General features: G+C 37.7%; 1 protein-coding gene across 1 annotated transcript in view; it reads left to right on the top strand.

Annotated features, from left to right (window-relative positions):
- Window positions 1-206: 206 nt before the first annotated feature.
- The window catches only part of LOC107082088 (sodium channel protein type 8 subunit alpha-like), a 65,628-nt gene continuing 40,879 nt past the window's right edge, over window positions 207-24,955 (top strand). The window contains exons 1-5 of the mRNA XM_015370551.1: window positions 207-327; window positions 3,642-3,698; window positions 5,006-5,343; window positions 24,428-24,546; window positions 24,784-24,873. Of these exons, the coding sequence (XP_015226037.1) occupies window positions 5,062-5,343; window positions 24,428-24,546; window positions 24,784-24,873 (491 nt within the window). The 5' untranslated portion in view covers window positions 207-327; window positions 3,642-3,698; window positions 5,006-5,061. The remainder of the gene's footprint in view (window positions 328-3,641; window positions 3,699-5,005; window positions 5,344-24,427; window positions 24,547-24,783; window positions 24,874-24,955) is intronic.

Genomic DNA, 24,955 nt, shown 5'->3' with positions numbered 1-24,955 from the left:
AAAACATAAAGTATTTGATAAATAATCAAAATTAGGTTTTATTGTTGTGCCAAGCAGAATATATATATATGCGTCTTTTTAAAAAAAATGAACCAGTTTTTTTTTTTGTGCTTACGATGCTGCGGTCTCCTGTCCGTTATCGGGAGTGAAGGCATTTACAGACACTCCCTAACAATTTGCTGAGAGTCATCAATTATGCAGGGCAGCGGCACGCACTGGGAAGGAAGATAGCAGCACCAATATGGCGACAGCCGCAGTTACTCCCGACTCCTCTCCACATCTGCAGTTCAGTGCCAGTTATCAGGATATTTGTTAATGCCAGAAAAAGTAAGTGAACAATCTGCTGTCTTCTTCCGGCATGTTTTGGCCGCGGGATGGAGCTCAGCCGTACTTTTTGTCGACTGACTGCATCCCAGTGCCGCAGAGCGGGTCCCTTCCTCAGCATCTTTCCGCTGTAAGCGGCTGTGGAGGGAGGGGAGGGGGGGTATCCTTACCTCTATGAAAAAATGTGCATGCGATCATTTTAGACATAAGCGGTAATTGATCGTTATTTTAATTTATTTTCAGAAAAAGGAAATCTATGCTGCGACACTTTGGATTGCTAAATTATTATTTTTTATTTATTTTTTTGGGGGGGGGGGGCTGCAGCTGGATGGGATGACACCTCACTGTGTCAGAATGAGTAACATCATATGTATGTGATCATGTCAAACTTCTCACAGTGGAAAAAAATAATTAGAAAAAAAAGGGGTCGCAAACACCTAAAGTGTCTCTACATGTTTTTCTAGCATTATTAGTAATAGTTTTACCCCCCCTCCTTATCCCCCTCCCCTGCAGATTCCCCTGAGACTGTATTGCGTGCGGTGGGGTGGGGTGGGGGGGTATAAGGTGCGTCTGTAGTTTGGCAGTCCTCTGAGGGGACCGCCGCATCTTTCTCCTTTTATTCAGACTCGACGTTAAACACATATTCTTTGTTTCAGCCACTCTTCAGCAGCACACACACTAAGGTCTGCCTGTCAACAGGGTGCGGTATCCTTCACCCTTTTTGTAAATAACATGGCTTTAAAAAAACACAAACCCTGTTTTATAACATTGTGTTGCAGTAACTTCATATCTGCTGCCGGTTTTACTGCGTTTTGAGATGTCAGCATCCGGATTGTAGATTCCACTGACCTACTAGTTAGAACCTATAGCAGCACACTGCAGTATTTCAGGCTTTGGCCCTATAGAACAACGACGCACCCCGGAATGAAACAGGTTAGTGAGGCTCTCAGTCTGGCTATAGGGATAGCACTGTGGTTATGACATTGTGAAAAAGAGCAGGCAGTCATTATTTGGAATTGGAAGTTCAAGGAAAATGAGAGGCTGAGTTTTACTTTCTGTATTCTGAATCCCATGTCTTAAAATAATAATAGTAAAAAAAAAAGGATTTATTTTAAAACACCAAATTTTAATCCTAGCAGAAAGTTTAACTTAAAGCTGATTTATCCCAGATAGAATATAAAAAGATAGTACTCCTTAGTGTTCTTTTGTTTGGGATGGGTTGATGGACAAGCAAACTTTGCACCAGACCCTCTTCTTGTGATTGAACTCAAATATTATGTGAAAGAAACAAGATTATGAAACTGGTTAATGCAAATTGATCCATGTTAGGGGGGACAGCATACACAGGAAGGGTTTGATTCGTGACCTTTCATCATTTAACACACAGAAGCTCTTTGTTTGTTGCTCATTAAAAAATAGATACGGTTAGAGAATGCAAACATCCTCTTACCTTAATTAATCTTCCTTTTCATCCTTCATTTGATTGGGACCCTCTTGAACAAAGTCTTCTCTAATGCATAATTCCTTTAGAGCCGCAAAAGAAGCTGCAACAGCTTGATTAGTATATGTCTTGTTTATCATATATCACTATGTTTTTTTGTTCTCTTTGTGGTTGTGCTTATTATACAGACATCCATAGGAACAGTTTGTGAATTTTTAGTTTCTTCCAATATGCCCAGTGGACAAAGTAAGCAAAAATATTGCACAGGTTACTCTTCATTTCTGCAAGAGCGAAGGTTAGCTAACAATAGGGATTAGGAAATACAAAAGGCAAAATTACTCTGCAGATTATATGGTCTCTAACCCTAACCCTCAAAATGAGCTGGGGTGCTTACACCCCATTAACTGCACATGCAAATGAATTAAAATTGTTTGTCTTGATCTCATGCTTGTGGCACTCCTCTTTTAATGCTACCCTGGGCAACTGCCTATATCAAAACTCCTGTGTCTTCCTGGGGGGTTATTATAGGTCTCATCAGAGCTAAATTAAAATATATTAGAATAAACTCAGGTAAGCATAAATTTCATACTTAATACTGTTCTGCAGTCCAAATGTAAAAAAAAAAAAAAGAAAAGAAAAAAGCTTGTTTTTCTATTAAAAACTCCTTTGTCAAGATGCCAGCAGAGTTATGGAAATACATTTATCAGTAAATAATTTTATGAATATAATAATGAGTTAAGATTCCTTTTAACTGGAAAATGTCAGGACCAAAAACAACCCCCAAAATAACTGCTCAATTATCAAACTGTAAACTATAAACTGTAAATTATAGATTAAAATGAGTTAAAAGCATGACGACAGCAGACCTGCTCCCTAATCGTTTTCACTTTATTCTCTTCTGATCTCAGAAAAGATTATTAGAATGAAAAAACATTTGTGCATTATAAGCTCACTGGTTTCAGATTAAAACGTGTGTTGCAAAAATAAAGTGAAAGAAAAAATAGAAACAAATAAACAAGCATGGCCCCTTTAAACATGAAGGAGCTGCCTCCAAATGATATTCTGCTGAGGGCCTTGCATAACCTTGGGCAAGTTCTGGATTTCAGATATGGAGCTGTTTAGCTCCCAGCTGTTTATTAATACTAATCTGACCGATCCTGGAACAGACACCTTTAGCATACTATAGGAGAAGGGAAGACAGAAATTGTACTTCAGAAGCGACCCATTTGATTCAGATGGATGCCATTGTTCAGACCACCTGGTTTGGCCACCTGACTGTTGCATCCAGTAAGATCCAACTCCATCAGTTTGATCATCCAAGTGCACAGAGGAGAGCAAAGGGAGTTAGCTGCTTCAGGATGTGTGGCGCCCTTTGTTGGATGCTTCTACCGCCTCAGAGGACACAGCCTCACTTTCATTTTCAAGCTGCTGAACAAACGGCTTCTCTTATTGCTTAGGAAGCAGTTAACGCCACTTTTTTTTTTTTTTATAGATATGTTTCTCATCATAACTTTAAATCCGTTCAGCATGCAATTTGCTGAAATATTGGTTTTGACCTGTGCTGTAAAGGTTGCATCAGCTGCCTTTTAATTATTTAAAACTTATAGGATGTTTAGATTTTTTACAGGTGTTTCTGTACAGCTATAAACCCAAATCATCTTTAAGACTTCAAAAGGAGACTACATGCAATTCCGGTAGTATTTTTGCCCACTTTGGTCTAAAAAAAAGCTATTTGGGGGCTGTGTCAACTCACTCCTTAAAGTGGACTTCTTCTCCCTTCTATCTTTAATGATATTGGATTGTCAGGGGCTTTTTAGTTTATGAAGTTCCACTGACTGCTTTTTAACATTTTTTAAATACTTTGGTTGTGTTTTAGACCTTTTTATACTTGCAACCTGCCCCCGTGCATCAAACAGGACGAGATCACAAACTGGTGAGTGAAATTTATGTTTGATGAAAACACAAGAGCAAGTTGTTCTGGTTTTAGTTTCTTAACCTATAAAATTTAGCATATATATGTGTTTGCGTGCGTTATATGATATATTTTTGCACTTTATGTTTTAGTTTTATTTTCAAATGCTCTCAGCACTGTATGGTTCTCTCTTGACTGGATCTTTAAAAACTGGTAAATAGATCAAATTTGATATCTTCTTTCCATAGTTGGATAAAAAATAAGTTGGATTTCCACCTGTCCTTTAAATTACAATTCAGGATTTTTCTGTGCCAGTTGTTAGAGAACTGTAGTGTGATTTTTAGCAACGTCATCAAGCTGATCCCGATAAGGAATCCAGTTAGGGTTTTCCTGTGGGAAGTTCGCATTCTCTTCCAGACTATATCCCCCTGTCCCAACAAGCAGATATTGGACGTTAGATATTAGTCTGTTCTGTTGTGTGTCCTATGCCCCAACCTTCCCTTTGACAGCTGGCAAAGATAACCTGAAACCTTGCTAAATAAAGACAGATCTGAAATCAACAAATACTTATATAAAATAATTGTTTTGGTGATCGTTCTAGCTTGCAAAAATACAGTATATCAAGGTAGAGACATTAAAAGGTGCTCAATGTTATGGTTGTAGAAGGTGAAGTATTTGTTGGCCAATGATTGTTGGAACTTTATTTTCTTGCCAGTAATCATATGTTTTTATATTGAAGACGGGTTCTGAAACAGGTTTAATGCTTAAAAGAAAAGCTCACATTAGCCTTTCTTTTGCTGACATGGATTTCTATTTCCCCTCAGAATTCTGACACACAGGTTCAGATTTTATGCTTTAATACATAGTAGAAAATGTTTGCTGCTTGTTTTAGAGAGTTAAAAGTTATTAAAGGAATAAAGATATAAAGCAATTAGAAAATTACCCCGAGGGATGCTTTAAAGCATTTGTTTTTAACCTCTATGTAGTTTTTAAATAACAAATAAAAAGATGTGCATTAAATTACATGAAAAAAAGGACTGAAGTCTTAGTTTCTTTCATTAATAAAGAAAAATACTTTTTTTTTCATTGTGATTAGATACCACGCGTTGGTTGATTGATGGTTTAAGAAAATCAAATGGTTCTGTACCTTTTTTTTTTTTTTTTTTTTTTTTCCACACTCGATTTTCCACACTCTAATCACTTTGTCTCTCTTCTNGGTTGATTGATGGTTTAAGAAAATCAAATGGTTCTGCCGATTTTTTTTTTTTTTTTTTTTTTTTTTTTTTTCCATTTTCCACACTCTAATCACTTTGTCTCTCTTCTCCCAGAGCTGGATGTTGGGAATGGAAAACAAATAAAAGGGAAATAGCTGCAGGATGAAAACATGGCTGCGCCCATTCTTGCACCCCCAGGACCTGACAGCTTCAAGAAATTCACCCCTGAGTCTCTCGCTAACATCGAGAAGCGCATCAAAGAAGAGAAAAATAAGAAGCCTCCTAAGCCCAGATCAGACAGTAGTCATCGCGACACATCTGATGAAAATGAGCCGAAGCCCAACAGCGATCTGGAAGCAGGGAAGAGCCTGCCCTTCATCTATGGCGATATTCCTAATGGAATGGTGGCTACGCCCCTGGAGGACTTGGATCCATATTATCTAAACCAGAAAGTAAGTCATTGCATAACCCTTCGTAATACTTAGACGTCCTTTACAGATAATTAAGCTCTTCTGCAGAACCCTTTCAAAGGACACATATCACTGCCACCTCTGCTAAATCTTTATTGGACAAAAAATCTTTGTGATGTTATGAATATTTCAGATGTCATTATGTTTTTTATTAAGATTTGAGTTTGTACTGGGGATTTGTGGAAGGCATATGTAGAAAAATGACCTTGAGCCATTTTAAAACTTTTAAAGTGCACTAGAGAAGTGTTTAACCCCTCACAGGTTCGTATTATTCTTCTCCTCGCTCTTTAAAGTTTCAGACCATCAAACACATTTTAATCTGCTCACAAGATATTAAGTAAATATCAAAAAAAAAATTGTAGTGCTTTAATTTCCACCCTTATATTTATTATAACTTGTTGTACCACCCTTAGTTGCAACAAGCACTATCAACTGCTTCGGGTAACTGACAATGAGTCATTTAAATCGCTGTAGAGATATATGTGTCCACCTTTCTTCAAGGGATTGTTTGAATTCAGCTACTTGACTATTTGAAAATAAATAGTCTGTTAAAATTCATGCCTTTATTATGTTTATGGCTGAAGTTTATTCCTATCTTATTATGGCTTCATTCTGCTGGGTTTTTTTTTGGTTCATTGTCTCACTGCATAGCCTAAGTCTGCCAGGGCATAAGACCATGAGCTGAGGTGTTGACATTTTCTTTGACGATTCTTCTGGCTTAGAGCAGAATTAATTGTTCCATCAATTGCAGCAGGTCCGTCCCATCCTGAATTGGTGAAAAACACAATTTTCACAAATTTTCACCATCTCTCTGTGATAATGGTAATAAATGTCCCAAAAAAGTTATTACTTGCGATACATGAAAAGTGAATACTATCGAAATCTTTCAACTTAGGCACAATCCTTCACATTATTGCCTACCTCATTGGCTGTTTCTGAATGTTCGCCTTAATTACTACATAGGGCACTATTTAGCGATTACGCCATTTTAGATACGGGTCTGAACGGCTAGTGGATGAAAAAGTAGTGGACTTGATATTTCCCACAATGCACCTTGAAAAGTAGTGATCATCCATAGTCACCACTTAGATGAGCAGATATATCCCAGAATGCTTTGCGTTGAGGATTCTCTGCACATAGCATTATGGGATTTGCTGTCACCATAGGCTGTTGCTAACTGATGGTGGCGACTAATAACAAAGATGGCGCAGGCTCCTTTCGGGGAGGCGGAGGAACGTGTCCAACGGGGAGCGAAAAGTAGTGATCATCTGTCCGAACAGTCAGTTAACTGAGCTCACTATATAGTCCCTGATCTATATAGTGTTTGATACATAGTGAGTGCTTCCAAAAGAACAAGTAAATGTTTTATCTTAGCAACAGCAGACAATTTCTGTTGCATTAGCAATCAAACAACGAGGCTGTAGTGAAATAATGAGTTTACCACCTCATCAACTTTTGATGACGCCTTAAATAAAAAGTGTCACGGAATATCCTATATGTATAGAGAGCCTTAACCTCTTAACATCCACCTCATTTTGGGTAATCCTTGTCTATTTTGCATATCCAAATGGAAAAGCAAATAACTTAGGATCTGTAAGCCCAAATTACATGTTCAATACATTTTTTGAAAGCTAACACCCTTTAGTTTCATAATATATAATTGTGGGTGACTCAAAGTTGTTGTTTTTTTATTCTCGGAAATTATAGGTCTTTTTTGAACTGTATTATATTTGTTCTACATCATGTCAACCACAAATTCAGAAAAATTGAGACCTCTAGCTAAAGCGATTCAGAGCTGTGGGGTTTGGAACTTTTGGGGTCAGCTTGGAGCTGCGTGCAATGGCTCCACCTGCTGGTAAAAAATTTACCGGTGCAATTTTATGCATTCTGAAATATTACCCCCACTTAAGGTCCACCGGGTTGCCGGTTAATGAAATGTACCTAACTAGTTAGGTAACATTTATCTAGTCCAAGCCTTTCCTTGTGATAAATATTACTGTAGGATTCAATTACAGTAAATTTGGGGTATGACACACACACTAACAAAAATACACTTTAGTCTTCTTAGTCCCCAGAATGCATTCCTCAAGGGTTTATTTAGTAAGTTTGAGATATTCTTGTTTTTTTTTACCTCCAGAACAAAAAGCATGACTGAGAGAACTAAGGTTTGATATGTATTTGAGATTGTATTGCAACCTCCTGGATGAGTTGTTGATGTGCTTCTGGAGTAATTTTGGTTGGGTTGTCACTCCTATAATTTTTTTCCCCTCAATTTGTGGATGATGGTTGTCGCTTGCATTGATATGGATTGTGGGAGTTGGCATTGAAAATTTAAAATGAAAATGCTGAAATTTCAAACACTGATAATTCAAAATTCCCTTCAGACCTTCACTGATGAAGCTCTGGAGCCACATCAGTGAAGGTCTGAAGCTCTGGAGTTGTTAAAATATAGGTCCTTGATTAGCTTCATTTCAAATTAAACTTACTGAATTACTTGTCGTTTCAAACTGCCAAAAGATAATAACACGATAACCCTTATTTGTGGTTGAGCAGCAGCACTTGAATAAGAGTCTTCATTAGTTTAGATGAAGAGTACCGGAAAAGCAGAGGGACTTTGAAGTAGCCTTCACTTTATCCCCGCCCCGATGCGAAAAACCCCCCAAAAAACTGCCAGTTTGCAGTGACATCGTAGCCGCAGGAACTCAGTGATGCTGAAATCATCTCTCGTTGAAAAAACGCTACTGCTAAAAATTACAGTATCATCAGTTGTTTTACTTTTTAGAGGGAATTTTGAAATTTCAGTGTTTGCATTTTTAAATTATTGACTTTAAACAAAGTTTACAATTACAATGTTTGAAACCGCTCCATGCTTCCTAAGTTTCTGAAGCTGTTTAAAGGTTTTTTTTAACCATTTGTAATAGATGTTAGAGACCTCCCTACTCATCTGCTCCTGAATGGGTTCAGATATGGGCATAATGCATTTCTTTTTAAAGGTCCTACTTCGTGTTGCCAGAAAGTTTTTTATTTAAATCTTTTGTTAAATTCAAGTTGTTGCTGTAATCATGGTTCTCTGGAGTCTAGTAAAACTCAACTAAAAGATACTGTTAGTTTGGACAGCTTTTTACCTTAATAATTAAATCAGCATTTTAAAACTGTTTAGTATATTTAGTTGGTTTATTTTAATTTAATATTAACTCTTATTTAACCTGAACTTCTGACCAAAAATTAAAATGAAATGATATAAGCAATATTTAAGGACAGAAAAAAACTTTAACTATCCCAAACATTCTCTGTAGTGGCAGGTAGCCTTTCCAATTCTTTACAAAAATATTTACATTTTAGATGAACGTATCATTGTGCATTTCCTGCAAGTACAGGCTTGCTGAGCAAAGCAGATCTTAGGGCGAAATACTTTTTTGTTGTGTTGATCCGCGTCTAGAAAAGACAATGTAGATGCAGGCATGATGGACAGGTCTGTATAAGGTTTTTATCCCACAGCTGTATTGATCAATAGTTCTCTTTTTGAGAGAACTATTGATTCTCATTTTCTGGAGATGTAACTTTCATAGTAGTGCATGATCACTATTAACATGATGTAATTTTTCCCAAGTGGAATGAACAAAATCAAAATGGTGATTAGTTTAGAATTAGCTTTATGTTGAAAACCTGTCTTGTCTTTTATTTATCCAAGACACAGATGTGTTTGAGCTCTGCCCTTCCTGCAGTTCTGAACCAGTGGAGGTGAGTGAGAGAAGTTAGAGAATAAGATGGAGGGTAGGACAGGAAGTGGAGAGAAAAGTGCAGGGGCATGCAGCTGTGTGGGCTCTCCTGTCTCCACTGTTGGGGCATTGATAATGTAAAAAAGACAAGCTGTGGGATGTATAGAAGCAAGATGGCCAGTCAGCAAGACTGTGCAGCACTCACTCCCAAGGTAGATAGAACCATCAATGGCATGTGCCTCTTGTGATCTATTGATCTGAAGTCCCAGGTCGGTGGTTACTACAGGAAGGGTTACATTATGGCCTTTAATATCCCTTCCCACTTTTCCTGATGCTCTGTGCATTCTTCCTTAGCTTTCATTTCTCTGCTCTCCAGAGTAACTTTGCTGATCTAGGATCACAGCATCTTTGCTGTAATGCTGTTTGTTTGTGGACTGTTATGTATGAGGAGAAAATGGTGCATTCAATTATCACCAGCATTAAAAACAGTCTATCCACAAAGGTTTTTTTCCCTCTTGTTTTTGCTGACATTTGAAGTTATTTTCTTTATTGTACATATTCAAAATGGACATAATTACAACTGCTGCCATAATTTCAATATGTGCATTTATACAATATCAAAAAAATTACTTTGATGCAACATCTGAATCCCAGCAGTTTAGAGTGTGGGGTGGATAAGTATCAAACTTGTTAATGTTTTTCTCATTAAGTATATAATTCTGGTGAAGAGATAATGGACATAAAGCTGACAGCAGGTGTACGAAAAAAAAAAACAGGTCTTAAAGTAAACATTTTTTTTATTTTATTGGAGAAGCACGTTTTACAGACAAAGTAATCCGTCCATGTTTCAGTATCCATCACATTCTTAATCACATTCCATACTGTGAATAAGAAAATCAACATATGCTACTCCAAAGGTTTTGTTTTTTACAATAATGAGAACATGTAAGTAGGTGAGGGGAAGGTCTAATTCTTCTAACTTTCTGGGATGGCACAGTTATGGCAGAATTATTTGTCTGAAACAATACTGGAACACAAGTTATAACAGTGTGTTCATGTGGCAGGCAAACTTAAAGCACAGGGAGTACATATTTTACGTAATTTGTCAATTTTGACCAGATCTTGAAAAAAGTTTCCTTTTGACTTCTAGTTTCTCCAGATTACCAGCTGTAAAAGGCGGTAATTTGGAATCTGATAATCTCTAAAAGATATTAATCTGTAAAAGGTGGTAATCCTAAATCTCAATATTCTGAGATTTATCATCATATCTCCAGAATATAAATCTCCTTTATAATGTTGAACAATTCATCCGCTGTGGGTGGTTCAGGTTTGAACAACGATTGTTGTTTTCGCTTGCTTCAAGGAGTATTAACACCCGTTTTAATCTTTCACAGTCCAATTTTCAAATAGAATAACATTAGTTGATGATATAGATGTAATAAAGCTCCTAGACTTCTTAAAGTCTGATCTTCACCTTTGCCATACATCAGGAATTGCATTCAGGTCAAGGGAATAAAAATGTCTTTCTTTGTTTTCTTTTCCTTGCAGTTGCAACAGTTGGGAGTTTTCTGGCTTATGCGTTCTTAGTCATTGCCTGGCTGGAAAATCGTTATTTTCTCTTCAGGTTTACATCAAAAAATTATTTTGTGGTTGTTTTTGGGATTAGGTGCATTGCCATTTCTCCAAATGTAGCATTTGCGACCACACTATGTTTTTCATTAGCTTGGAGTCTTTAAGGGTGAGTTCATTTAGAGGGCGAGAAGTTTGACTTGTTTTTTCATTGTTAATTGTATCTACTAAAGCCAGGTGGTCCTTTGCTCTTGACTGCATCTTTGGCTCCTTGGTAGGAATCTTGTGAGTACCTCCTAGTTAGTGCTTGTTAGCGAGATGGATATGGAGTAGGGGTGTTATTTTCTCTCCCAACACAGAGTCCTGAAAGGGGCTCACTGGAACATTTAGAAGCTCAGCTTTCGCTTTTGACCATGAGATGCTTGTGGTGCCTTCTAAAATCTGTCAGATTTAATCTGGTTCCTTGATGCATTACATGCATATTCTTGTTTGGTGAGTGTTTATTATCTGTTTTGTTCTACTTTATTAGCCATGATTTTAATTTTGACTTCCTTGCGTTATTCACATATCATGTAGAATTCATGTTGATTGGCCTCCACCCTTGTAGCCCACAATCTGATTTTGGTTACCATGATGCTGAAGCTTATAGACTGATAAGAGTATGTAGATACATCATGCTTTTACACACATCAAAGGTATAAAACAGAGAGATCATGGATTAGTGGACCAGGGTCCGGATCCGGAGCCACCTGCTGGCTAATCCCGACCCTACCTGATTTAAAACATTTATAAATTACCGCATGTTGTCCGACGACAGTGTCTAAATGCCACTTGCATGACACTTTTATGGTAAAGCCCTCCAGAGCGTCCAGGACCAGGCTGCATGTGATACAAATTAGCCAATGAGCTGTCAGTCAGGGTTGTTGCTGCTGCTAGCCACTTCTAGACACAGCAGCCTAAAACCTGTGGCAAGCCGGGTGGTTGGAAAGAAGGAGAAGACGATGAGAAAAAGAAAGCAGAGAAAGTGTGGACTGCTGGAAGAAGCGCTGTGAACTAGTGAAAGAAAAGTGAAATAGTGTGCTCGAAGATGACCCTGCACATTTTAAGTATTTTTGGCTCCACCATGACCATAATCAAAAATAAATATCAAACCAGGCTCAAAATTAGCACCTTGATATGTGATTGAGAATGGCTTGGTCGCCATTCGAACCCAGGTTTAAAAGCCTTGCAGGGCAGCCTAAAGGCCACTTATCTCATTAAGCCATAAAAAAAGAAAGAAATTTAAAAAAAAAAAACATCAGTTCAGGTGTTTTATAAAAAAAGTGAAAAAATTGTTGTTGTATACTTCAAAAACAATTTAAATTCTAATTTTTATATTTTTTTATTTGAAAATTCAATATATAACATGGATGCATAAACACCTGCATTTTATTTCAGTGTTAAATGCTGTTTAAAGTAACAGATTTTAAATTAAAAATGTCTCTGGACCTTTACTGGTTGTTGATTTTCTTTATTCGGACCCGCTGATTTTTAATTGGTTATCCTTGGTTTAAAATATTCCACCCTTCAGTCAGGTGAAATGCCACTTGATTATTATTCATCTAAGTGGAATTTAAGTTGCTGTTTTTTGTTTCCTTATTTTCAAGTTGTCTGTAGTATCCGGGTTCCTAAGTTTTCTTTGTGTCAATAAGTCCAACTGTGAAATGTATCTTTCTTTGCCTGCCAATATCCAGCTGCCACTTTGATCCTTTAACATCACATATTATGTCAGAAATATTTTTGCAAACTTGTGCAAAGATCACTTGACACTTAATATAAGTGGATAATTAAATAAATTCATTCAATAAATTAAATATAATTAATAAGTAATGTTAAACATTCATTTTAAGATAATGCCAACATAATTGTCCCCTTAACAATTCTTACAATGCAATACTCTTTGCAACTTTCCATAATAGGAAAAACATGGTTCCATAAAAAAGAAAATTAAATTCAATCCACTGGACTTTGTTTCCAAGTTTAAAGACGTTTCGATTCTCACCCAGGAAGCTTTTTCAATTCAAATATGAGGAATAGAGTTGAGTTTGAGGTTTTATACAGTAGCTATACAGTAGATATATCCCGGAATGCTTTGCACAAAAGCAAAGAATTCCTCGCAACGGATTTGCTGTCACAGCGGCCGGCTGTCGCCATAGTCTGTTGCTACCCGACTGTGGCGACTAATAAATAAGACTAATAAAAAAGATGGTGCAGGCACCGTGCAGTGGAGGAGGAGTTACTATAAAGTCCACTATATAGTCCCTGCTCTATATAGTGATTGAGGTATTTAGAGGTTAGGGTGGACCTTCGACACAGTAAGCTTGTATGAGCTATGAGAACAGCAAGTTTTGAGTGTCATGAAGAGAAATGGTCTCGTGGAGGGTATCGCACTAGTTTGATAGGTGTTCCCTCTCAGGAGCAGGTATAGGGTGTGCATGTGCATTTTTTTTAAGTGAAGAGGGCAGGTCTTTTAAAAAATCCTCCACAATAACTTTAAGATAACTGGAGCTGGGACCAACGATGTTGGTAGAACACCCCGGTTTATCTTGCCACTGGGCACAGGGAGGAGGATGGGATAGGAGGAAATAAAAGTCTGCAAAGCTGACTTTTAAACAGCTGCAGCAAGGGGTGGCTTCTTAAATATCTAAAAAGGCAAAACATTTTAAGGTGCTAACAGCGTAACGTGTGTTTGTGGATGGGGCTGCATTTTTAATAACAGGTATGACTTTTCTGTGCAGTTAGGATCCATATTACAAAAGACACACATCTTCTTTTTCTCATTCATTGAAGCATTACGTATAATCCACAGATATATTTGACCTTTATCCCCACTGTGAGCAAATCTTTATGAGCATACAAGGTAGGGTTTTCTCCTCCCCTTCTGTCACTGCCCTCACCTTTAAGGCTGTCTGTCTCCTCTACTTGACCGATGCTCATCCAATCCCTCAACATTGCACTGTATGTCAATGAGTGAGCCTTAGTGTATGAGTGTGTGTTGGCATTGCTGCAGGAAACCTGATCACAGCACTCATGTATAAAAGAGAGGAAGAGGAGGCAGTGGCAAGGAAGAGAAATGCAGAGTTGCAGTTCTTGTTTTCCCCTGCGATGAAGAGATGACTGCCTGGGCTTTTCGAACGTCTGATGTGACGAGGCAATGTTAAAGGAAGGGGGAGCAGGACGTGATGGATGGCATGTGCATGCGTGTCTCTTTGCATATATGGACAGTGCCATTATGTGTAGCAGTACGAAAAGCCATGTTTTTTTAAAAGCTTGTTCTTTTTCGTAATTCTGCTGTGATGATTGTAGCAGGATTGTGCAGCAGAGCAATACTTCCTGCATAGGTTCGTGCTCACTAGCAGCTGCTAGAGGGCGCACAAGGTGAGCTCATGGTAGCAGCTTCTGAGACTCACTGTACACAGCATTACATTATGTTCTTTCTTCTCTTTGTTGGACTCAGCCTCCCTCCATTACTCTGCTCTGCTTTTACCCTCTCCTCTTCTACATGCCGTCTCTGGTGTTTTTTTCTATCATGGTGTAGTAAATTAGACGGAGGGCCGGGCTTTAGTGCTCCGTCTGAGTCCTCAGTCTCTGATGACACAGCATCCTGCTGTACTCAGCTGAGTGAAAAAGTGGATGTGGGTGGGAGGAGGGGGGTGGTTGAGTGCAGCCACTGTGGTGCAGGCTGGTACAATAAGGAAAGTTGGAAAAAGACAGGATTTTATTTTTTATGGGGGAGGGTTATAACATTGCCTGCTGCTTTGGATAGTTATACAAGTTAGCTTTTAGCAGTGAGGGTTCTGGAATAAATGGTGCCCTGGGAAAGCACCTGTCTTTGTGCCCTTTACCCAATTTTTAGATTCAGGGTTTTACAATTAATTTTAAGTCTCTCTGAATAACCTTTGACTAATTTTGATTTATTTTCGTTTTCATGTTTGTCTCAATATAAAGTGATCTTAAACATGCCATTGGAGTAATTTTGCAATTATAAATATTATTTTACTTATGTAAAACTGTCTCTTTAAGACCAAAAGATAATCCATGTCCAGATCTGAGCTGGTTTTTGAGCTAAAGATGAGCAAAAGTAGATTTCTTAGAAGTGAAATAGCCTTTTAATTTAGAGTATCCAAACAGAGGAAAACCCTTTTGAAATTGGGCTCTGTGCTCTCTTTTCCAGCCTAATATGATTTTTAACATGCTGTAAATTAAAGTATCCCAGGTGTGGCTTCCTCTTCTCCTAAGCTCTCTGTTTGTTTGTTTTGCATCATCTCTCATATCTCTCTCTGTTTCTGTATCACAATGTTGCTGTCCTGCCTCTGCAAGCCGATGGGAGGGTCTCAGGTTCAGACCCCAGCTTCATCATTCTTAGTCGTTGTGTCCCTGTGCCCTTCACCTACATTGCCTACAGAGGGCTCTGAAGCGCCTGTGTACGGCAGTATCACTTCTGTCAGTGAGCCCCAGGACAGCTGTGGCTATGATGTAGCTTGCCGCAATCAGTGTATGATTGTGTGCTTGAATTGGTGAATGACTGAATGCAGTGTAAAGTGCTTTGCATTACCCTGACTTGGCACTAAGTACATCCATCCATCTTCTCCTGCTTATTCCTGCCACAGTCAGTGCCTATCTCAGGCAGTCTAAGGGTGAGTGGCAGGGTATACCATGGACAGGTCCCCAGTCTATCGCAGGGCAACACAGAGACACACACTCAAACCACAGGAGAGTTAAGGGAGAAACTGATTAACCTAACAGTCATGTTTTTGGACTGTGGGAGGAAGCCGGAGTCCACCAAGAGAACCAACGCATGCACAGGGAGGACATGCCAACTACATGCAGAAAAACCTTGGGTCAGGAATTGAACCCAAAACCTTCTTGCTGCAAGGCAACAGTGCCAACCTTTGCTGCACCATGCAGCCTTAAGTATAAACCATTTACAATTTTTTTATGTTGTTCCTTTTACAAACAGCCTTAAAGCATGAAGTTTCCAAACCATTGTTTTTACTTTAGTTATAATGTTCTTGAGATGCAACTCTGCATTCCTCTTCCTCCAAACACAATGAGTTGAGTTTGTGCCAAAAAGTTCGATTTCAGTTTTATCTGACTACATGATATTGCCATAATCCTCTTCTGGATCATCCACATGCTCTCTAGCAAACTTCAGATGGCCTGGACATGTACTGTTCTAAGCAGAAGAACATGCTTGGCACAGCAGGATTGGAGTCCTCTCTTGGCATAACGAGTTACTGATGGTAGCCTTTGTTACTTTGGCAACAGCCGTCTGCAGGTCATTCATCAGGTCCCTGTGTGTAGTTCTGGGATTTTTGCTCACTGTTTGACTACATGGGATCAGATTTCGAATGGAGGCCATTTATAAAGACATTATTAATTTATAATATTTAACAATTGTTCCAACATTTGATTTATTTACTTCAACCTTCCTGTCTATTTTAGATTCAACTTCCCAGTCTGTTTGAGGTCTACAGTTTTTTTCCTGGTGTCCTTCAACAGCCCTCTGTTCTTGACCATGGTTAAGTTTAGTGTCTGACTGTTTTAGGCTGTAGGCAGGAGTCTTTTTGTTCAGGTAACAAGTTCATATAGGTGCTATAAATACAGGTAATAAGAGAAGGACAGAAGAGCTTGTTGAAGAAGTCACAGGTCTATGAGGGCCAGACATCTTCCTTGTTTATGGATGACCAAATACTTTTTACAAATACATTCTCTAAAATTCCCATAATATAATTTACTGGATTTTTATTTTTATCTCTCATAGTAAAAATGTATTTATGATGAAAATACAGACCTCTTTCATCTTTCTAAGTAGGCGAACTTACTCAATCACGTATGCCTCACTGTATGTGTGCACCTTGTTTAACACAACCTATCAGAAGTTTTGATAAATAGTTTGTACCTGTATCTTATATTACATTTTATTTGAACTTAGGCTATTTCCTAAGCCAAACCCTAAAGTGCTTGGGGATCTTTGTTTTTCCAAGCAAGCTAAGGTGTGTTGAGTTTTTAACCAGAAAACAGTATCTGTTGTTACTGTATGCTCCTTGTAATGAACGTTCTGCAAGGCCACAACAAAAAGGAAAACCCAGCATAGGTAATATTCCTGACTTAAACATAACGTGCTTAAAAAGCAAAAATGTATTATCTGGTAAACATTTGCCTTGGGATGAATTAGGATTTTGTAGTGTTTTAATTAAGGTTCTTTGTTCCACGGTGGCACTCCACAGCCAAGAACTGCTCTCGACAATTTCAAGGAATATGCTGCTTAAAACGCTAAAAACCAGACATCAAACCTGCATCTATGGTCGCCAACGGCTGCTGGGTTTACGATCACAAAATGTTTTAAATACAGACATTCTTGACCGTTTAAAAATCTGTGGAGTGCTAGGGACAGATGTTAACAAAACAACAGTGGGATCACTTACCAGGCCAGGCCGGACGAAGAGATGCGCGAGACTAAGAAAGCAAGGCTGCAGAGCCGGGCTAATGGCGAAGCTAAGGAGGAATCCCCACAGACCGCCGCTTCCAGCCGCTACCATCCGCTACCATCGGTCCTGCTCTCCAACGTCTGCTTGTTGGATAACAAAATGGATTATCTCAGACTCAAACTTTCTTCAAAAAAGGAGAAATGTAATTGCTGTGTCATCATTCTGATTTTGGTAAATAAAATAATTTAAAAAAGGGTTAACCATCAAAAATCCCCAAGTGATCTATTTTTATTAATATATTTATTATTTTTTGATTTTTTTTTTTTATAGGAACACTGATGAATATACTGCAAATATGTATTCATGTACTCAATATGTAAAAGTTGTACCCAACTTTATTTTTAACATCAGTGTAGTTATATTGTTAATCTATGAGGCGTTTCCCGATACAACTTTTTCATTTCTAATATGATACTGATATTGCAGTTCTGAGAAATGGCCAATATGGATATTAACTAAATATGATTTTTAGCATAAATCATACCAGCTTTTACTACCTATTTTACACTGTAGAATGTAAAAAAAAAAAAAGCTTGTACAAGTAAAATTACTTAAAATCGGAATCAAGTTCAACAACTGACCCATGTAAAATTAACCAATCGTTTAAAGATACCATAAAGAGAAGCAGAGTGTGTCTATCAGCATGAAAATATCATAGATTTTAGATGCTGGCCAATAAATTCCGACATTCCTTTTGGCTAATATTAGACTGATATCCAATATTTATATCAGATGACAACATCCTTTTCATCTATAACTAATATTCTATAGTTTAGTTCAGGTCTTGTTAGGGTTTAGATTTAAGATCATTCCTGCTTATAATTCCTTCATGTTTAATTGAATCTCCTCTATAAGTCTAACCTTTTTTATCCAGTATTAGTTAGTATCAATTGACATTTTTGCCTTCCACAATTATTATTACTTCTGTCAGGGTGTGTACCATATCTTAAAATAAGTTTATGCTTTTGTGTAGAATTTGAAAAATTTAAATTGGATATATGTACTTAGTTGGACAGAAAAATCACACATAAAAAAATATTGGTTATTTGAAAAAGAATGCCAAAAAATTCATCTTCTAGCAACCCAAGATACACACATAAAATAAAATTATATTCTGTATTTGTACTGATTTTTGAAAGAAAAAAAAGTGTAATAGGATACAGAGAGAGTCAGATAGAGAGGCCAAATGTTTTTAAACTAGTTATGAAAATGGAAAAGATGATACATAAGTAAGGTTATGGCTACAGGAACAAACCAACTAACTTGCTTAAAGTAGCCCAAATCTCCTCTTCTGACTGTAACCACAGCTCTTTTTATACTGCAGTAATAATCTTGAAGCACTCTACATTAACTGCTTAATATATGCAAATGTTTGTGGATCCTAGTCAACAAAGTAAATAACTAAAGCCTCTTCATATTAAATATACCTTGTTAAAATGTGAAAGATGCTTTGGAGTCAAAATCTTAGTTCAACGGTTTTTGAGTGTTGTTTTAAAGTGTTGGTTTATATGCACTCTAAAAAAAACAAGTGTTGTTTTAGAGTGCATATATGAATGCTTACCAATTTATTTAACCACAAAGCACAGTGGTTATAATGGGAACAATATTACCTCCTTTCATTCTCATATTTTTATCAACGGGGTCAGCAAAACAGCTCCTTTGACCTCTAATAGAGAAAACCTTCTATAAAAGTGACTTCAGGTCAATTGGTTTCCTGTTTATATTGACTAGACAAGCGTCTTCTGATGGTGAGTGTTGGACGCTTTCATTTACCTCTCTGCCTGTTTCTACTTTCTCAAAGGGGTGCTGGTGTTACATTTATTAGTGTATTTTTGTTGTTGTTTTTGTCTGCATTAATACTGGCTGGTAAAGTTCATAATCTTTAGTCCCTTTATAGATTTTCCCACTTTACAATTTCCTGCAACTCTTTAAAAAATAAATAAAAATAATGCACAGTTTTTGGTCCACTCTATACAGCCTCAACTCAACACTATTTCTGACATTTTGAATTGAAAAAGCTTCCTGGATGGGAAGCGAAACATCTTCAAACTTGGAGACAAAGTCCAGTGGATTGTTTTTTTTTTTTAATTACTTTTTTGGAATGATTAACAACCTGAATAACTGTTCTATGCATTTGTATTAATGATCTCTAAAAATACTGATTACTGTAGATATAGGAAAATAATGTATTGTTTGGAATTACAGGAAGCAAAAGTTAGCTTAGTGTAAATTGTGATTTTTCTTAGAATAAAGAAGAATAAAGCTTAGATCATAACATTGTTCAATCCCTAAAACGTACACCATGGTGGACGTTTTAACTTCTGATTTCAATTTTTTTTTTCTCTAACTACTGTTGGTTCCAAAAACATTTATTAACTTAAAACATGTGGATAAATAGATCTATACTCACTATGATCTGTGTATCGTTAGTTTTACCTTCTAATGTACTGATAAATTGAAATGGATTCTTCCAGGGCTGAAACAATTAATTGGATTAATGGTGATTAATCAATTATTGAAATAATCGTGAACTAATTTAGTAATCGATTAACCATTAACTGTCTGGTTAAGTATAGAGACTGTAAAATATGCTTTTAGCTGATATAGCAACCCAATTAAAACAGTAATTATATCCAAATTGTAAAAAAGATATATATATATTTTTTAATTTAACATAAAAAAAAAAAATAATAATCTGTTTGAATGCTCTATCCAGAGCTCCTCAAGTGGAAAAGTTTTAGATACCTGTTTCAATTTAATAAAAAAAACCTATAGCTATCCGATTATTAATCGATTAATCCAAAAGATGATATACACTGCCCGGCCAAAAAAAACGTTGCCACCAAAAAAAAGGTCACTCACTCTAATACTTTGTTGGAACGCCTTTAGCTTTGATTACGGCACGCATTCGTTGTGGCATTGTTTCGATAAGGTTATGCAATGTCAAAAGATTTATTTCCATCCAGTGTTGCATTAATTTTTCACCAAGATCTTGCATTGATGATGGTAGAGTCTGACCGCTGCGCAAAGCCCTCTCTAACACATCCCAAAGATTCTCAATGGGGTTGAGGTCTGGACTCTGTGGTGGCCAATCCATGTGTGAAAATGATGTGTCATGCTCCCTGAACCAGTCTTTCACAATCTGAGCCCGATGAATCCTGGCATTGTCATCTTGGAATATGCCTGTGCCATCAGGGAATAAAAAGTCCATTGATGGAATAACCTGGTCATTCAGTATATTCAGGTAGTCAGTTGATCTCATTCTTTGAGCACATACTGTTGCTGAACCTAGACCTGACCAACTGCAGCAACCCCAGATCATAACACCGCCCCCACAGGCTTGTACAGTAGGCACTAGGCATGGTGGGTGCATCACTTCACCTGCCTCTCTTCTTACCCTGACTCACCCATCACTCTGGAACAGGGTAAATCTAGACTCATCAGACCACATGACCTTCTTCCATTGCTCCACAGTCCAATCTTTATGCTCCCTAGCAAATTGAAGCCTTTTTTTCCCGGTTAGCCTCACTGATTAGTGGTTTTCTTACGGCTACACAGCTGTTCAGTCCCAATCCCTTGAGTTCCCTTCACATTGTGCGTGTAGAAATGCTCTTACTTTCAGTATTAAACATAGCCCTGAGTTCTACTGTTGTTTTTCTTCAATTTGATCTCACCACACATTTAAGTGATTGCCGATCACGATCATTCAGGATTTTTTTCCGGACCCATTTCTTCCTTTAAGATGATGGGTCCCCACTATCCTTCCAGTTTTTAATAATGCGTTGGACAGTTCTTAACCCAATTTTAGCAGTTTCTAAAATCTCTTTAGATGTTTTCTCTGCTTGATGCATGCCAATGATTTGACCCTTCACAAACAGACTAACATCTTTTCAACGACCGCAAGATGTGTCTTTCGACATGGTTGTTTAGGAAATGAGAAGCAAGTCATTGCACCAGTTGGGGTTAAATAACTTGTTGCCAGCTGAAAGATAATTGCCCATGCAGTCATTATCCAATAGGAGACTCGAACCTATGTGCTTAGTTGAATCCAGGTGGCGACTTTTTTTTGGCCAGGCAGTGTATTATCGACATATTAATCGATTTGTGAAATAATCGCTAGTTGCAGCCCTAGATTCTTTCCAAAAGCAGTGCAAATTTTTTGAGCAGTTATTTTATCTGCCTCTGACAGTATGCCGTTCTTAACCTGACAACAGCCAGATGCATGTCTCGCTCCGCCCAGCTCCACTCACATACGTGAGTGGAGCTGGGCGGAGTGAGACATGCATCTGGCTGTTGTCAGGTTATGCCGTTCTAGCTATATTGCCAAAAACTACCCACCGGATCGCCGGCGACTCGTTTTATAACGTTTACAACTAATAACTCAGAACGCATGAAAATTACAACGGTAAAATGTTTACCGATATAGACATGTTAGACATCTTTGGAAAGCTTAGATTCTCCACACTTCAACCATCAAGTCCATTTTATGGACACAGCAAGCACCAAAGCACACTTTACAGAGATATAGCAGCATGTCAAACTGTAAACATGATAAAGCAGCAACAACAATATACTTTTGAAGGCATCCGGAAGCCGCTTTATAAATCCAATCTTCAATTTACTTCCTAATACTTATTTCCTCAGTTGTTTTCCCATGATGTTTACATCGTCTTCTTACCTACATGACAAAAGTGTCTGCATCTTTATATGAGTCGATTTGAGTCAGGGACAGTCGCTTAAGTCTCACAAGTGCTCCTTGCCTGTCAGCCAATGACGCACCGAGTAGAGGGATATTATGCCTCATAAAGTCCTGCTGTTATTGGTTAAGAGCATGTGGGCTGTTTGGCCTTGTAGCCAATGAATTAAGGTTTAAAACAAGACTAGACATGGCCGGGTTGCATAAAGCAGAGCCATGTTTCCGGCTTGAGAAACAGTGAAAGACACAGCTGAGAGCGGATTAATGTGAGCAGCCCGAAGGTGAATAATAATAACTGTCCTATGTTTTTGAAGGTTGGATGCTGATTTTGTTTTAATGCCTAAGGCTGAAAAAAATACAGCTCAGAAAAGGCACTGGGGCTTATTTCAACTTAAAAAGCAACAGTTTCACTATTTTTTATATATATTTTTTTATGTTATTGTACATTTAGAAATGTTACTTTTTGTTATAGACACTAATTCGGGAAAAAAAAAGTGGAAAATACATGCTTCATAAATGTTTTGTGGCCATCAAAATGCTTCAGTGTTATTCTATGGGTCAAATAGTAAAGCCAAGCATTTTAAAAGCATTTGGCACATTTGTAGGGAGATTTGGAGACACTGGTGACACCAAAAGTTCAAAACCCTACAGCTCTGGAACTCTTGTAGCTAGAGGTCTGACATGTTTTGCATTTGTGGTTGACATGATGTAGAACAAATGTAATACAATGAGACATGCATCTCAATCATGTCTTCATTACTGCTGTTCAAAAAAGACCTGTTATTTTCTATAATATATATTCAGAAACTAGAAAGTGTTAGCTTTCAAATAATGTATCACACATGTAATTTGGACTTACAGTTCCTAAGTTATTTGCCTTTCCATGCAAAATAGGCAAGGATTACTTCAAAATATAGAGGTTAAGAAGAAATTTTATTTTTGACTGTTGAAAGAAAAACCACTAGAAAATACATGCAAAGCTGGCACAGTATGAAGTAGACATGCAAATGTGTCCAATCAAAAGGCCATTTATATTGAAAAACGAACACTAACCATTACCCATCTTTTAAACCATCCCTGCTCTAATACATGGTGGTGGTGGTGTCAGGCTGTGCCTTACATCATAAAACAGATGGTATTGGAGTTTTCTTTCTTGATTTTAATTTTATAATTATCAGATTTTTATATAATTGTCCTCCTAATCACAAATACATAATTTATCATCTACAGTATAAATAACTGGCGTTGATGTGCTCAGTCTTTTATTGTGAAAAACAAAGAAGAGCCTCTTATTATGCACCTGCTATGCTTCACATTGATAAAAATTATGAAACTGCTCTAAGCTGTGATGCCTGGAAATAACGTGCAGCACCTCTGTGATCCGGTTGAAAGTTATGCTCATGTCCATAATGCCAAGCTCATGTGCCTTTTGCCCAGGATTTTGGCACAGGCATCCACAGACCCCACACATGAGTACACAGAAACAGACAGAGGCTGCTGCCTCATCCAGCAGCACTTGGCCCATTGCTGTTTATGGGCAGGGAGTGGTTGCTGCGAGCTCCGAGTCAGCAGATCTGCCCTGATCGATGACAGAGTTTTGCTGTTACTTTCCAGTAAGAGCTTTAAACCTAGTATGAAGAGAGTTATTCAGCCACACAGCAGCAAGAGAGCTCTGCATGTGGCTGTCTGCTTGTCCTGGGCTTGAAAGAAAGCTCACGTCTTCTGTCACAGTTCTGTCAGGTCCTGCTGGGACTGATGGGTTTTCTTTGACAGCTGGTCACAGAGGAAGTGATGTCAGTGAGGCTTCCTCGGTAACACCGAAGAAGCAGGGGATGCTTTTGTAAAAAAGCATCCCCTGCATTTAAAGATTTAGTTTGTTCTTGTAACAGCGAGATGTTACTGATCGTCAAACAAATGTCCAAATCAGGCAAACATAAAAAGCCTTTTTTCAAGTCATAATTTCCTTTGTCAAGAAAAAATAAATGACTCATCTCACAATTCCCAAAACATCTTGATGGTCCGAAGGCTGTGTGTAAAATGTTATGGGGACTATTGAGACAGAAGTTGAACTGCACCTATGTATATAAAACTGACAGCATACAGCAAAAGATAATCCTACACACACTACATCAATGGTGATTATGGCGGGATAGTCTGGGGCTGCGTCAGCACCTGGAGAGCTTGCTGTAATTGACGTAATCCGGAATTCTGCTCTCTTCCAGAAAAACTTGAATCCAATTTCCAACCTTCAGTTTGTCGCTTGATGACGCAGATCATTGATCCAAAAAACAGCAGCAAATCAATCTTTTTTTTTTTTTCTTTTTTTCTGAGATATCTCTGAATGGCTCAAAAAATAAAAAGCTTCTGGAACGGCCTAGTTAAAACCTGAGATGCAATTAGGATGCTCCAGCGTGACCTTAGACAGGCTGCTCTTACTCAAAACCCTCAAATTTGGTCAGGTCTTAAAGCAAGGCATCAGTAAAGTTTCAGGGACATATATGAGATGTATACCTACACCGTTTAACTCTTCTCTTTCTCTCTTCTCTTCACAGACATTTATAGTCCTAAACAAGGGGAAAACAATCTTCCGCTTCAGTGCCACACCCTCCTTGTACATCATAAGCCCTTTTAATCCACTAAGGCGAATAGCCATAAAGATTTTGATACATTCATATCCTTTCAAGTTTTATAAGTTTAGTTGCTAGACACTAAATAAAAAAACAAACAAAAACAAAGCAAAAAGAGGTAAAGTATCTTAGACGAAACATTCTTCCGAAGAGTTCCTAATGAAATATTTTATTTTGGGATGAGCAATTTCCTTTAACTCGACCTTTAGTTGATAACTTCAGATTTTGTTATTTAATGATTTAAGGTGTCTCAAAGTTTTCCTTGACAATTGTGTTTCCACATTATTCAGCATGATCATCATGTGTACCATTTTGACCAACTGTATATTCATGACATTTAGTGATCCACCAGAGTGGTCCAAACAAGTAGAGTGAGTATCTATCTATCTATCTATCTATCTATCTATCTATCTATCTATCTATCTATCTATCTATCTATCTATCTATCTATCT

Source organism: Cyprinodon variegatus, unplaced genomic scaffold (assembly GCF_000732505.1).
Source record: "Cyprinodon variegatus isolate N-32 unplaced genomic scaffold, C_variegatus-1.0 Scaffold47, whole genome shotgun sequence".
Lineage (NCBI taxonomy): Eukaryota > Metazoa > Chordata > Actinopteri > Cyprinodontiformes > Cyprinodontidae > Cyprinodon > Cyprinodon variegatus.
Note: the sequence above shows the minus strand (reverse complement) of the source record. Positions and strands in the feature narration are given on the sequence as shown.